A 17,045-nucleotide genomic window follows, 5' to 3' on the forward strand; every position below is an offset into this window, starting at 1 on the left:
AAACCAAAGCAAAATATGATGAAAGTAAAAATAAAATAGATAAGCCCCATAATTTATTATACCATGCCTGTTCACACTGAAACACTTATCACAATATTCTGTGGATCTATATTAAAAAACCTTCTTAAACTTTGTGACATATATCCATTCTATGGAGGTCAGGCACGAACGAACACCCCATAATTTTATTATATCATATTTCTTCAAACCGAAACATAATTATCAAAGTAGACTAACGCAGATAGATATGAAAATTCTTTATTAAAGTTTGTGTCTATTTCCATTCTATGGAGACCAGGTGCGGACGCAGACCCCACAATTTTATTATACCATCCCTATTTAAGTTAAAACATACTTATCAAAGTATTCTTATGTACATCTATATCAAAAACACTTGTAAGCGTTTTTTTTTTTAATTTTTAAATTTTTTATTTCCATACTTTGTGGACCAGGCGCGAACGCAGACCCCACAATTTTAATGAACCACCATTCTACCAGATCAAACATACCCATTCCTGTGTCTCGATACATCTTCTATCATTGTATGTAATCAATTTTTTAAAATAGTCAATCATATAGGAGGCTATTCGTGACCAGACACACACACACACACCACACAGACATTCAGCCTTATATTATAGAAGATATATATATATATATATATATATATATATATATATATATATATATATATATATATATATATACACACATACACACACAATTTCTTAACATATATATATATATATATATATATATATATAAAATAAAAATAAAAATTACAATTAAATTTACCAAAATGATCCAAGATGGTAAAATTAAAGTATATTATAAATATTAAAGAATTAATATTTATAAAGTTATCTCAGCCAGATGTAAAAGCTCGATAAAACCAAATAGGAGATAGAGCTTATAATACAAGCAAACAGTTAATAAAACATGTCAAAAAACACTTTGAAAAAGAGTTAAAAACATATTTAATCTGAAAAGGAAACACTTGATAAGTGGATAGTCCTTAATCCGCGGAGTTTTGAAGAAATACTTTCCTTCTCATCAGAGGGTAGGAATTAGCAAAATACGGGATCGGATTTTGCATACAAAAGTATTTGATGAAACAACAAGTAAGTCAAAGATCTTACTTGATAACAAAAAAGTGAAGCAGAGGGAATATGGTGAAGAAAAAGGTGATTACACGTGAATGGATAGTCTGGTGAAAGCTAAATAATCCAATGACGGTAAAATCTAAAAATATAACTTCAAGAAGTTAATTAAATTTCCATTTGCACAAGTAAAATTCAAGGAAATCCCGTAGTTGGAAGATGGTCCAAAATAATCCAAAGGCCGAAATCCATGGAACAATTCACAAACATGTACAAGGGAAAAGGGGAAAAACTCCAATAATATTAATAAAAGAAAAATAAGATATGCTTTTCACACGGTTGCCAAGACCTAAATATAAATAAGAAAGATCAGGGAAGAAGAAGAGGGGAAAAATTAAATGGTAATAAAATTAAATATAAAATAGAAAAACAAATGTCAAAATGAACCAGACAGGAAATGTTAAAAGGCGCGAAAAAATATATAGGGCAAAATAATATAGGTCAAACTGAAATGTACAGGGTATTACTTAAGAAAATGTCAGCAAGAGCTGTTAAAAGACACTAAATGGAAAATAAATAAATTAATTAATTAATTAATAAATAAAAAGAAATAATAAATAAACAATAAATAAAAAATAAAATATATAATAAAAAATAAAAATTATTTAAGGGGAGAGGATGGCCGGTATCTGCAAATTCAGGAAAAAGCAAGAAAGTAAGTAAGTAAATGCATATAGTAAAATATAAGTAAATATACATACAAGATATGAAAGTGTGGGTAGATTGATATATTAGATAGATAGGAATATTTAAAGACTAAAACAGAAATTGCAGATAAAAAACGGCCAAGCAAAGAAGAAATAAAGAATTAAAATAAAGGATTATTAAATTATAAAGTATTAAGAAAGTATGTATTAAGAAAGTATGTAGAAAAAACGATAAAGAAAAAATTATATATCTATCTAAAAGTATGTAATTTCAAAATTGCCATAATTAAATTTGGACTTATGTTTACAGAAAGAGATCAATTCATTTTTAGAATTCATTATATTGTTACTTTGAGGGAAAGTAATTATAATTATAGCTTCGATTGTGCAGAGGCGACATGACTTAGAGCCTGGAGTATAAGACTTAACTTTTTTACGATGGTCCATTTAATTGAGAAGGGGGTATTATTAAAGTTAAGTTTTTTAATTAAAGTGGTTAGAGAAGTTCCTTGGTTATTATTAGAATTATGGTTGTTAAAAGAAGAAATGTGGTTTGATATTCTTTTCTTAATTAATGTTGAAGTAGCGCCGATATATGTATGTACTTTATTAAAAGTTCGAGGTCTGGTATTAATATTAATTTGCTGTATTGTATTAGTTAAATAGTTTGAATTTTGTTCATAGTGTTCAACAAATGGTGGGACAATGTTTGTATGAGAACTATTTTGGAGGGGATACTTAGTGTTGTTAGTGTTAGGATGGCTGTTAGGAGAAATATTATTATTCTCATTAATATTATTATTATTATTATTGCTAGTTGTATGATTGTAAATGGAGGGGCTGCTCGAGTGGTGTATTGGCTTAGTAACTATATCAGATGGAGGATGGGAATAAGGATAACTTGAAGACGAAATATTAGTGTCTGTTATGGAAGGATTGCGTGGGAGCTCAGTAATTGTGAAGAATATATAGCATCTTTATGGATGCAATCATTATTGAGTGGGCTAGGATGTTTTTTGTTACAATTACAGTTAGTTTTGGGTTTAATTGGGAAAGGGAATTTTTGGGCTGATTTAATTTTTTTGCTATTAGATGTTAAGATCCTTTGTGCTAAATTAGGCATTGTTGAATAAGAAATCCTGATTGAATTTTTATTGAAAATAGAACTATATCTGTGTGGGTATTTGAAAGAGTTTTGAACAATGTTGAAGAATTACTTAGGTATATTAGTTTTGACATTTAGGCTAAATGGAGGATTAAACCAAATAGTTTTCTTTCTCCTGATGCGACTGGGTGGATTAGAGGTATTGTGATTAGTATTTTGGTTTGGATTATATATATAAGTAAAATTTAAGCTCATTCTGGCATGATCTTCACGGATCTTCTAAATTTCTACATGCACTGGCTTTTCATGCTATTTTCCATTCGACTATTAATGAACGTCTACTTTCTTTTGAGCTTTCATTAATGCTGTTTTTATTTGGCATGGATGTGATTTTATGGTGTAAATAACTGATTCTACAATCAGTTCAATACCCACGTAACATTTCTTGGTATTTGTTTTTTTTTTTCTTTCTTTTTATGGCAAATATTGTTGCTTGATAAACAATACTTTTGGTTAGGCATTTATTTTTAGTGGACAAATTGCATGAGTTTTACAGTTGCAACTTCTGTTCATTATGAGCTTTTCTTGTTTCTATTAGGATCGTTGATATTGGCTTATTACGATTTCTAGTTATTATATTTTTTTGTTATTCTTTCGGTTATTTTTACAATTGCTATATTGTCCACTTTTCTTACTTATTATTATTATTATTATTATTATTATTATTCTCTCCGATACTCCAATTTAGTATTTTATTACTATGTTCTTCATATATATATATATATATATATATATATATATATATATATATATATATATATATAAAGACCAATTTTTATCCTAATCAATTTAAAAATATAAAAATTGAAAAAGCGCGAATTGACAGAATAGAATTTAAAAAAACGTTGAGAAAACAGAATGTATGTCTACAGCTAAATCACATTTTAACCTAAACATAGCTATTCACAGTAAACCCATCAAACAGATCACCCAATTATTTATTTATGGCATAAACTGACTTTCTCTAGTGTGCACGAGGCAACATTGAAACACAGAATCGGGCGGGGTTGGACGGTTTTCCAAATTCTAAAATCAAAAAGGGTGCCGATAACTGTTAAAGTGAAAGTTTATTTATGTACTCTCAGTAGTTTTATATGGCCTTGATTGTATCATATGGGCTAAACAATATGCCAATTGTATTACGGTGTTTCAAAATCATGTAATGCGTTTCAATTCGGGACATTGCTTGATCGGAAAAAAACAAAATATCCACCCTCCGTCAAACTACTTCCTTACACCCTCTATTTGATAAAATCAAAAGTAAAACCCTTAAAATTTTTGGGTCATGTCAAACGATCAATCACTAGTCTGTCAAAATTAAGCTTTGAGGGTATGTTAGAAGGCAAAAGAGGCAGGGGAAAGCCAAGGAGAAGATGGAGAGAAAATCTTTAGTTGGGCGTTCATCAACCAACTTGCCTTGGATTGAAAGTAATGGCGGAAAATACATCACGTGGATTCGCAATCCGTCCCAAGAAGAAGATGCGAATCAAGATGATTTACACCCAGAAGACTCATATATTTTTTGATTTTGATATAAATTTCATTAATTTTTGTTTTTGCGCATGATTATTTTTCTAGGTGAATACTTTCTACCGAAAATGTAATGGCCGTGCTTCCTGCAATTGTGGAGTCGCAATTATGTCTGGAGACGATGTGATTTTGTTCGATCGCTGTGGACCAAAAGGTGCAGTCAAAAAAACGCAGAGAAAATTGATGATCAAACTTTACAAAAATGGAGTCCTTACCCCTGGGACTCGAGTGCTTAAATACAACAACGGACGGAAATATGAGGTATGTGATCGGAAGTAATTTTGTTACCAATAGAAATTATCACATTAACTACTTTATTTTCATTATTATTATTATTATTATTATTATTATTATTATTATTATTATTATCAGCATTTTTTTTTACATAGGCATCACCACTTATCAAGGCCAAGGGGCCACTCGAGGGTTAAAGAGTGTACAGTAGAAATTGTTCAATATAGTAATCGTTAGTAATGGAAATTCGGTAAATTTGTTAACTTATATGGAACGGCTCATCAAAAACTTGTTTACGTTAGACTTAAAGACAACCATATTGTAGTCAGCTGGAAAGCAGGAAAACAGAAGACAATTCCATAGGCGTGCAGTTCTAAGAAAGAAGCTTTGCTCATGGAATCTATGTTTAGGTTTAGGCACAGATAAAGAGTGGGGGTAATTATTAATAGTATTTTCTGCTAGACGGATGTTTCTTGTAAAAGTTTGGTGAGAGGGGACCATAGATTGGAGCTCAGCCGAGCACTTGCCATGAAAATAATGATAAAGCAGAGACAAACTCGCAACATCTCTTCTCTGAGAAAGATCTACAGCAGATGTGCTTACAGTTATATCTCATATTAGTGAATCTACGGAATGGAAACCATATTGCGTATCACTAAGAAGATTATTTTTGCTGAGATGGTTAATTACTTCTTTATTTAACGAAGATTCCGGCAACTTACTCATGATGCACAGGAGACTTATTGGTCTGTACTGAGAGGGAGATGAGCGATCATCTGAGTTCTTAAATACCGGGCATACTGATGAGGATTACCAAGGTAATGGGAAGCAATTCTCCTTAAGACAACGTTTGAACAGTTTTGTAAAGATGGGCGCTAGTTTTGGTTGAAGTCTTTTGAGTACTATAACTGGAATACCGTGAGGGCCGGTTGCTTTACTGGAATCAAGGTTTTTGATTAGCTTGACAACATCATGTACAGATATTTTTATATCATATAGCGTGTTTTCTGATACAGGAGGAAATATTGGAGTTTGGCGGCCTTGGTCACAAAGGGTAGAATTAGCTGCAAAGTTCTTGGCAAAGAGTTTGGCTTAGTCTGATTCTGACGAGATTACCTCAAGTTCATTGATGATAGTTGGGATAGAACACATGCTTCTATTCAGGATTCTGTTTGCTATTTTTAATTGAGATCCGAGTTTAATCGTGTACTTTTTATTGAAACTTTTCATGATGGAGTTTTGGGTGTTGTGGACTAGGTTGACAGACTTGCTTGAAGCAGGGCAGAGAGGGAAAGTAAGAGAGAAATAGAAATTAAGAAAATTTTTTTGTCGCACATAAAAAGGTAAAGCTGTAACAATTACCCATTAATATGGCATCGAGAGACCCCACCATACTCTTTCATTGCTTTCTGTGATCTAAAATGCTACCAAGTTGCTCTTTTGTAATCAAGAACTTTAAAATTAGTACAAACTTGTTTGTGTGCAGTCTGTAGAGTTCTATGTAAACAAAAAGAATAAAAAAAATGGGTCACTTTTTTCTTTATATGATTGTAGTATTGTCACTCAACATGCAAATGAGATGTTTCCGCCTGATTTCTCAGAGATTGGGTCGATTTTGGATTTGAATGTCAGAGTAGGAAGTGTTGTCAGCAGTGCGTCATGTTCTAGAGTTGAGTTTTGACAGCTAAGCGTCGAGATTTGGATTTGAGTTTTTAATAGCAGAGCATTGAAATTTACATATGTATAGTCTGCATGAAGTTCTCCTTGTTGAACACAACCATTCGTTAATCTACAAGAGTAACCTCAATACCAAACGCAGCAACATCAATATCACTTGGCGTCAAACCTGTTCTTCAGGGACCAGCGTTTCAGCTGGTATAGTTCTCGCACTATTATGTTTTAACTATCTCTACCAGGATGAGGAAGGCTTGGGCTTTATAGAAATACGTACGATGTAGCTTAGAGAACAAATAGTCACACATAGCAACGTAAACTTAATTCCATCACAAATTAAACGTATTTAAATATAAAACTTATGCAAAAGCACATTTTTGTAAAAGAACATAAAACTCCCTTTTCTTCCCAACTTATCTAACACTTTTGCAATATTTTTAACAGTTTTAAGGCGTAGTAAACGTAGGAAAATATTAAACTGTTTAGGTTAGATTGAAAACCGACAGACAACAGGACTTTAATCAAAAACAAAACTGGAGCAAAACAAGGGAGAAAATGAAATCATTGATCATGTCACCTGCCATAAGTTATCTGAATCGTTTCAATGTGTACCCCACATTGATGCAGTAGGTCGTTTAAAACGTTGAGAAGATCGATTGATAATGATATGTTCCTGTGACATTAGTGAAATGGCAACAAACAGAAGTTGAAAGTCATTTATGAAACGCCTAATCTTAGCATGAGACAAGAGTAAGGATTGTACTGGTAAAATTTCGGACACAATGAATTCTTATTAAACCAAAATATTGTAATGAAATTAAAGAGTAATGATTTTATTTCCAGTAAGTAGATAAAGATAAAAAATGATGGTCAGTAGGGGTTCATACCTTTTATTTCTTCCAATAAGGAGGTAATATATTCGGTTGAGTTTGTTAGTAAGTCACTATGTTCTTTAGTTTGTTTGTATACAGCCTAGCATTCATCATCAAACTTGGTCAAAATATACGTCATAGGTAAACTTAGTAAAACTTAAAATTGATTTAATTTTGGAATTTCTAGGTCAAATATCAAGTTCAAGGTTACGACAAATGTAAAAATCACTTTTGGCAATAACTTTTGTTGTTTTCACTGTATAGACTGGTGACAATGAATTCCTGAGTCTTATATGAAATTGACGTTGACCTTGACTTTGAAAAATTCGGTCATGATTGAAATTTTCACGAAATATCAACATCCGATTTTTTAAATTTGATATAACAATAATAATATAATAACTTTGTTAACAATAATTGCTGTTTTCTGAGTTGGAATCTATTCATATAACATTTATCATTGGCTAGTTTCCTTCCTGAAGCAGTACACTTTTAGCTTCTTACATCAAATGGCGTCATACCTTGTTTAGCGCGATTTCCACAAAAGAAGTAAAATACCATACAAAATTTTAGTCAGATCAGGAAAACAGTTTTTCAGTTATTAACGTTTCTATGACATAACTTTCGTCTAACTTCATGCAATATGGATAAATAAGAACCACATAAGACTTTAGCTCATCCTTACATTTTCAGAAGGAAGTATGCTGTTAATTAATGTTATAGGATGTTCATAATCAGCTTAATGGATACAGTCACAGATTATGTAATCAATTCTCCTATCAGATCTATCATGCTGACTTACAAACTAATAACTAGTAAATATAAGAACTATTCATGACATTTTCATAAACAATTATTTAACAAACTTGAACAAACGATTTGCATATGATGTTTTCACACAAACGCGTACGTGTGTGCATATGGGGTTTTTTGCCAATGAGAGACCAAGAAAACAAACCAAATAATAAAAGTATTTTTTACATACGTGCACGGTCGTTGTCCTTATTCGCCGATTGTCGTTTTTCCATGTGGGCCGCTCAGCTCAATATACAACACATGGTTGTGGCATCAAGTGGCTGTTGATCGGCTGTTTAACTTAAGCGAATAAATGGAAACAATGGAGACTTGTTTTGGTTTCAAAGGTTTTATTGGTGAGAGAAGTATGTTCAGGTGAGGGAGAGGCTAAAAGATAGAATTAAATCCTTTTTTCCTAGTTTTCTTACTCCGCTTTCTAATGGTCAATGAAAAGACAAAGTTTCGAGTAAATATTCACTTAAATGTCTACATTATCAGCCTGGTTCCCTGACTTGAACTGTTTAAAAACTCTATCCTGTTCCCGGTATACGTGATGTACTTTATCTGTAATATCATTCGACACCCACCTTTCTAGTGCGTTTTGTCTAGGGACCTGACCTTTGAACCCTAGCGTCAATCATGCCAGTCAGACTGGGCCTATTTCTATTTGCTACCAGGTTGTTCAGTACTTAATGTAACCCTCCCAATATTGATGCTAGTTAACTGTTACCAACGAATGAACTGATCCATATACAATAAATACCGGAAGACAAAACTGCATGGTGGAAGTCGATATCGAAGGTTAATCATTGGCTGTTTGAACAACCCTCCTTTCATATGTTCCTGTGAATACATTTTGTTACTCTATTCCTGGGTTCTGTTTTCCATGTAACCCCTTAAACAAGGTCATAAAATTTACATAACCTCTGCTTACTGGCGTAACGTTCCAATAAATATGACATTCCTTTAAATATGAGCAAATTAGCCACTTGTATTCAATGAACTGTATTTAATGAATTGTTTTCAATGTAGTAGATATTTTATTATTGTTTATTATACATCCTCATAGGTTCATCTTCCTACTGGCAGCGTTGTGCTAATACAAGTGAACAACGGAAATTATATAAATGTCCAGATGAGAGCATCGTTGGTAGACTTCAATAACACCATGGGTAATACAAATTTCTCTTTTCTTCTTTTTCAATGGTATAAATATGTAAACTTAGGTGAGAAGAATATAAAAGTAATAAATTATAAGAAAATTCAAGAAAAGGTAATATATTGTTTTTTCGAAAAAAGTTTGGTTGTATTTTTAGAAAAAAATATTCTATAAATAAAAGATATGCAAACGTGTGTGTACAAATGTGTAAACGTGTGTTCAGAAAATCAATCTTCTTGCGAATCAAATATGGATGTTATATTTTTGGTGACGAAAATAAATATGTGTGTGTGAGAGAGAGAGAGAGAGTATAAGAATGCTATAACAATGCAGGAAACCGGGTATTGATGTGATGTGACGTATGAACAGACGGACGGACGACGGTCTTGTAGATTCTTATGTGTTTTCTTCCAATTTGGTGTCGTCTGCTCGCTCGCGTCTCTTTTCGCAACTCCGTTTTTCATTGAATAAGCTAACTCGCCATTTTCTGGGGCAGTTTGTGTAGTCGGTCAGACGTTGCCAAATGAGACTCACGGAAAAACGTGATTTAATATGCAGTAGTACCGAAATTATATATTATGTTTTTTTTTTAATGTTTTTTTCCATGCAAGTTGTTTTAGCGTTGCTTATTCATTACAAAAGTCAAAGAATACAAAGTATTTCTTTGCCAGAGTATGAAAATCTTTTTTGGGATATATTTTCTTTATTCTATATTAATAAAAAAAAATCTTTCATATGAAATATATTTAAAATTGATACTAATCAAATCTGTTTTGTCTTTGTTCAGGTCTGTGCGGAAACTTTGATAGCAACAAAGACAATGACCTTGTTACAAGAAAGGGTGTTGTTGTAGCAAAAAGTTTGTATCCAAATGATTTCTCACTCTCGTGGAGGTAAGGTATACCCAGTTTTCGCATAATTTTGCAATTTCATTTCTCTTCTAGTAGGAATATCAGTATTTATGTTGTCAGAATTTTCCAGGTAGATTATGTAAAACTCTAGAAAGTGCCGAACAAAAGTTTAGTTATTTTTTGTGTGCACTAACGCTGACCAATTTTTTCGACGATGTTATTACGAATTTTTTCGACGATGTTATTACGAAGATAATTCAATAAAGAATTAATTTAAAAATCAACACAATATTCTTTTTGTTGTTATGAAGAAAATCTAATAAACAATTATTAGGTAAAAACTTTTACAAAATTCAAATTAAAGAAACATTCATTATAAGGTTTTAGAAATATTTCTTTCTTAGAACTGCACGCCTGTGGAACTCTGGTCCGTCTGCCTGCTTCCCACCTGACTACAACTTGGATGTGTTCAAGTCCAACGTTAACAAATTCCTAATGAACCGCCCCCTTAAGTAAACACTTCATCAAATCTCCACACTAACGTACTGTACTTGCAATAACCCTTATCCCTGAGTGGCTTCCGGCCTTTGATAAATGGTGACCACCGTGTAAAAAAACAAAATTATTTTTGAATAACAATCAACTAATAGCAAACAATTTTTGTTTTGTTTTGTTTTTTTTTAAATCAAGATAAATACTTAATTTCTTTTTTTTATAAAAAAAACAGCTTCGATTTCATTAGTTAAGCGTTTTGACGTTTACGTAAATTGATCACAAAATTACGACGACAACGCAGTCCTTATTCTGCATAAATACTGAAAGATTTAATTTTTTCCGGACTGAATAAAAAACACTATGTGCTTTTACCTTGTTCATAGTTTATATAATTCAATTTTTAAAGCAGGCTGAAACATGTATTCAGAATTGATTGAGTGTAAAAGGCAAAATGATATAAAAAAAAAATTTAATATAAAAAATAAGTTGAAATAAAGTGTATTCCATGTTTGTGTATAAAAGTGAGTGTTGTATTTCTCGCTTCAATATTAATTCCACATTTGTTGTTTATTATTGTCAAGTGCGAATTCTTTGTAAACAAGTCAGCCATATTTCTGTTACACCCGCATGGGGACAGCTAATATAAATATAAATGATACTTTATTGTATATATAGATGCATAGAAAAATGCTTAAATATAGAAACTGAAAAATCATTTGTGTAAGAATTATCATGACAGATATGAATTTTATAAAATAATGTCATTTTATTATTATTTTTTTTAATTTACACAGAGTAGCAAAATCAGAAAGCTTGTATGGTGGAATCTGTGCCAGTTCAAATGATGATGATGATGATGATGGAGATGATGATGATGATAAGGAGGTTCTTTGTACTTGTATGAAGGAGATGAGCAGATGTTCAAGCGACGAACTTGTTGTTTCGTGCATTGGTATTGGGGCCTTGGCAAAAGGTAATTCACAAAATGCTTTCGAACTGAAATCTCATTTACTGATATATATATATATATATATATATATATATATATATATATATATATATATATATATATATATATATATATATATATATATATGGACATTCTGGGTTAAATTATGTAGAATTATAACAAAATTTATTTTTTGACAAAGGAATACAAATAATTTTAAAAGTTTTTTCCTTAATCTATTTATTTTCAATAAATGGATCATCTCATCGGAATTCCTACTAGTGTCAAGCAGAATTTCCATGAATATGGCTTCTTTATAAAATTTGTGGAACACATTACCGCAAGACTGATTTCCTGCAGATTACGATGTGGTCATCTTCAGATATAATGGCAGCAAATACTTGAAATCAAACTTGGTTCATGCCATTGATTGTTCTTCATTTTCCGACTAAGAACATTTCCATCTCATTAACCATTATCCTCGAGTAGCTCTTAGCGTTGATATGCAATTACTAGTGTTGGGACGATTAATCAGAATCGAATCGGGCATCAGAAACTTTTAAAGGTAATCGGAAAAATTTGTGCCTATTTTCTAACGCCAAGAATGATTCTTTTAATTGTCTTTCTTTAGTTAATTTTGTTTAAAACAAAATATTCTACTATTAGTGTTGCATAGGGGTACATATTAAGGATGGCGAGGGATTCATATTGGGACAATGCATATAACAGATATAACGAGAGTGATGATGAGGGAGAGAAGACATTTATACATATAAACAGCCTTTCCCTGTAACACTAGTAGCAATAGTAAAATGATAAATATTTATTTTAAACTACCAGTAAAGCTAAAATCTAAAGATATTATTGTTATATTTGAGAAAATATATGCACATTTGACATATGTTTTTACGGTAATTGGAAACAATTAACGATTCTATAGTTAAATATTTAGAGATTTATAAAGAATCAGAATCGGAATCCGTAATTGTATCGGAATCGCGAAAAATATTGGACTCATCCCATCAATAGTAATTACCCAACAGTAAAATGCACACAACTGATTAAAAAAAAAAACAATTTTCAATAACATTATTCTTATTTTTTATTAATTTTGCAGGCAAAGACATCATTAATGAGATCGATGTTATCAAACCTTTGCCTTGTGATTCGCCATTAAAACCAGAAATTGATTTTGATATTGATTACATCCCAAAGGTAAATCATTCAAATGTTTCTATTCGTTTCTTGTTCATCCATACCAAATACTCCGAAGGGAAGATGATTAATTCATTTTTTTGTATTATTAATTTATTATACATTCTCATTATATTTCCTATAGAATTGCCGCCCACAATTCTCACATGTCATCATGATTAAGAGCAAACTGACATATAGAACTTATTGTGAATCAAATTTCAATTTTGATCCCTTTTTTGACCACTTAAAAACTATTTTGTACATACATCCTAGTTTATTTTTAATCAGTTCATATGCGTGTCACGTTGGTACAGTGGTAACATCACCAGCTTTGAATACTACAGTTCTGCTTTCGGTTTCAATTCTAGTTTGATCGAAATATTATGGATTAATACTATATATTGTTGTTTAAATATTATGGATTAATATTATAAATATTGTTGTTTAAATATTATGGATTAATATTTAAATATACTTTTTCTGAAAACTATATCTATAGTTACAATGTGTGAATCGATACAATTTATGTTAAAATCAATAAATTCAATACATCCATATCCCTTGAGCCCTGGAGGGGCATAGGCCATCTACAACTTTTGTAGATGTTTTTTGTAGCGAGTTCTTTTTACAGGGTGAGGATGCTGGCCTCACCCCCAACCTTCCCAGAAGGTACATACAGCGCCTAGCCTTCCCAAATGGTCACTCATCTAGTACTGGTCAGGCTCAACGTTGCTTAACTTCGGCAATCTGGCGAGAATCGGTGTGTCAACGTGATTGTGCTGTACAAATTCAATACAGTTTATATTTTCTGTAACGTGTCATGTTAAACAGTCACACAATGTTACTATTCTTCTTCATATTGATAAACATTTCTTTGTGCATCACAAATTTTTCTTTAGATTAAAATATACTCAGATATTTTAACAAACTTTAGTAAATTCAATACCGTACTTTAGGGTAATTGCACCAAGTTCGGGGTAAAAGTGTCCATTTGGCAACCATGCATATAAAGAGCAGTTTTTTTTAGTTGGTGCAATTACCCCCGGATTTGGTGCAATTGCCCCAAAGTACAGTATAGGATTATGAACATTTCATAAAAATTTTAAGAAAATGCTTTGAATATTATATTGTTTTGATCTTATTTCGTTTCTAAATTAATCATTTGCTTTTTCTTTTCTTTTTTTTAATATTTCCAGATATTTAAATGGCCAACTCCGTCGGGATGGACTTTGAAAAAGGCCACCGAATTTTGCAAAGGCTACATCAGTGATTCAGAATCAGGAAAAATATGTAAGAAAGTAGAAAATGTGAATTTTGTAACGGCAATCGAAGGATGTGTTGAAGATATTCAGGTAAGAGATATTTGATATCTGGACGAAAATTTTTCTAGACGAGTTAACAACCTCCGTTAAAGACGATAGTAAAAAAATTATGCATTGCTAGCATAACGTCTCAATCGATAAAGTTAAAAAAAGAAGAAAACGTCTCGATTTGAAAATTTTAAATGGAAAAAGGAAAAATGTTCGCATAAAAAGAAAAATGGAAATAAACGAAAAAAAAAGGTCTCATTATGGAAATAGAGTGAATAATTTTTTCCAAATTCATTTCAGATGACAAACGGTATCAGACTTGGTACCTTTGTCTCCCTTCCTCTATGTACCTGAAATGTTTTCGTTTGGCAGTTTTTTCTTTACTTGCTACTTATACCTGTAGATTAACTGTTGTAATTGAATTGTCTCTATAGATGAACTGTTATAGCTTAATTGTATTTGTAGTTGAGTTTGTTTAGCAACTGTCATAGTTGAATTCAATTTATAGATCAACTATCATAGTTGAATTATGCCTAGATTAACTGTCATAATTTAATTGTACTGTCAGAGTGTAATTGTCATAATTGTATTCATAAAATTAACTGTCAATGTTTAAGGGAATTTGTAGATGAACGGTTATAGTTTAATCGTATTAGTAGATCAATTTTGCGAGACAAATTCGTTAGACACCTTTACTTTTTAGTTTTATTTTTTCAAACATGTTGAATTCTTTATGACCTGGTTGAACTAAATTATTCAGTCGTAAATAAATGAATATAATGGCATAATTAAAGTGTGAATTGATTCAAACACGCCTTGTGCGTATTAGTTCAGTATCTGGGTAGATGCCAGATACATCCAGATTACAACTGTCCATTGCTTATATTCAGTATGCCGCCATCTAAAATTAACGATAGATATCTTTTAATCATCTACATCAAATTCAGATCATAAAGAGTTAAACTATAATATTTACCTTTGATATTGTCATTTGACCTCCTTTGTAATTCAACTTCATTTCCTTTTATTTTATTTCTAGATTACAGATGGAACTGACTTTGCCATCGCAGCTTTGGAAAACGTGAAGATGCAGTGTATTCTTGAAATTCAAATGAATGCTTCTTACTGGATTGTGGATAAAGCAGGCGATTCCGAACTCCCCTCTCAGATTGTCGGATCAGTTTGCCCTGGTGAATGTAATAACGTGGGAAAATGCGTAAAAGGTTCATTATGTATATTTTTCATTTCTACGAGGTGCCTTAAATAAGTTCCCAGACAAGCATTTAAAATTGTCGTAAACTCTTAAAAGTTCAGTATGTTATTGCTATACATCTTATGAGATGACTGACCAATTTTTCTGATTTCAGGTCCAAAGGAACAGCTACAGCAGGAATTGGAATACACCCTATTAAATCCTGATTGTTACAGCTGGGGAATTTCAAAAATGCAATCTGGACGTGAGGACACTTTCGAAGAACTATATGCAATCAAAATCTGTTTTAAATTTGGAAAAAAAATGCCACAGAAACGTATGAAATGTTTTAGACTGCCTTTCGACCATCTTACATGAATTGAGCATCGATTTTTGAGTGGCATATAACATTCAAGGAAGGCAGGGAGTCTCTGAGGAATGATAAGAGGTGAGGGAGGAGTAAGGAAGCCAGAACATCAGAGTTGATTGGCCAAATAAAGAATTTCATGCATAAGAACCGTCGTATGTCTATAGAGACAGTAAGTGCACAGTTTCATGTACACACAGTTAATAATGAGGAACTAAAGATGCAGAACCAAGATGATCGTCAAGACAGTTCCTCACTCTCCTTATACTCCAGATCTTGCTCCCTATGACTTTCGGTTATTTCTTACACTCAAGGAAAACATTAAAAGCTGTTGTTATGAAACAATTGAGGAGATGAAAGAGACTGACGAAGGTCATGTACCTACTCACGAGAGGACTTCCATGGAGCCTTCTAGAAGTTGTTGGAACGATACAAGTGCATTGCAGCCGGAGGAGATTACTTCAAAGAGGACTAGACTTTCATGTGTTTATTATTATTACTATCAATAAAAATGCCCATACGAAAAAGTCTGGAAACTTATTGAAGGCTCTTAATACCAAATAATTTCTGGAAGAAATATACCGTGAATATGGATAAGAAAGGCTTTGTAAATTGACTCAACTGAACATTTCGCCCTTAACACATTAGAATTTATTTCGCCCTTAACACATTAGAAGAAAAAGCACTTATCAATTTTTAAAGAAAATAAATGCATATGGATATGATTACAAATACAAAAATTGGAAGAGAAGTTGCAATTACCTTTTTTATTCATTTTATAACGCCATCTTTTTTTCTTCTGATGAGTTAAGGGCGAAATAAATTCATTGGTTGATATAATAATTAAATGAATGATTTTGCTTTACGGAACTGGTGCTGTCAAGAATTGTGCATGTCAACATACTTTAAGGAATAAACGGTAAGATGGTCAACATCTTGAAATATAGACTTTTGTCATTCATTTGTTGCATATATATATATATATATATATATATATGTATATATTTTTCGTATTGTCTTTTTTGTTTCAAAATCAAAAATATTAATAAAGGATCCATACATGTTGCTGTTACGAGCGCTTTCGATTCGTCCATGAATCATCATCAGGTGTTAAAAATACAGGATTGCGAAAATGAGGATTGAAAATGAAAACTAAAATATATATAGTCAGTGATGAGTTAAAATAAAAGTCGATTAAGAATAAAAGTCGATTAAAAATTCGAGTGTTAAAACCAGCAAGTTCGTAGACACCATGTACGAAGTCCGTCCAACACGGACTACGCAAGACATTTCAGAACGTTACTACTTTTTTGAAATGCAATGTCATTTATATTAGGTTGAAGAGTTCTAATGTACGACGCTTCAAGAATCTTTAATTTTTTTACATTATTTTCCCGTTGTATAATTTTTGTGTTGTCAACGAGGACCTTTCTAACATTGGAGGGGGG

The 17,045-nt window shown here is 31.8% G+C and overlaps 1 protein-coding gene across 1 annotated transcript in view; it reads left to right on the forward strand.

Moving 5' to 3' along the window:
• The window catches only part of LOC145283483 (uncharacterized), a 163,206-nt gene that overhangs the window by 13,843 nt on the left and 132,318 nt on the right, over nucleotides 1-17,045 (forward strand). The window contains exons 4-10 of the mRNA XM_080132304.1: nucleotides 4,551-4,763; nucleotides 9,147-9,249; nucleotides 10,024-10,129; nucleotides 11,377-11,555; nucleotides 12,649-12,746; nucleotides 13,925-14,080; nucleotides 15,078-15,261. Coding sequence (XP_079988430.1) covers nucleotides 4,551-4,763; nucleotides 9,147-9,249; nucleotides 10,024-10,129; nucleotides 11,377-11,555; nucleotides 12,649-12,746; nucleotides 13,925-14,080; nucleotides 15,078-15,261 — 1,039 coding nt within the window. The remainder of the gene's footprint in view (nucleotides 1-4,550; nucleotides 4,764-9,146; nucleotides 9,250-10,023; nucleotides 10,130-11,376; nucleotides 11,556-12,648; nucleotides 12,747-13,924; nucleotides 14,081-15,077; nucleotides 15,262-17,045) is intronic.

Source organism: Euprymna scolopes, chromosome 8, assembly GCF_053919585.1.
Source record: "Euprymna scolopes isolate OS-2025 chromosome 8, ASM5391958v1, whole genome shotgun sequence".
Taxonomy (NCBI): domain Eukaryota; kingdom Metazoa; phylum Mollusca; class Cephalopoda; order Sepiida; family Sepiolidae; genus Euprymna; species Euprymna scolopes.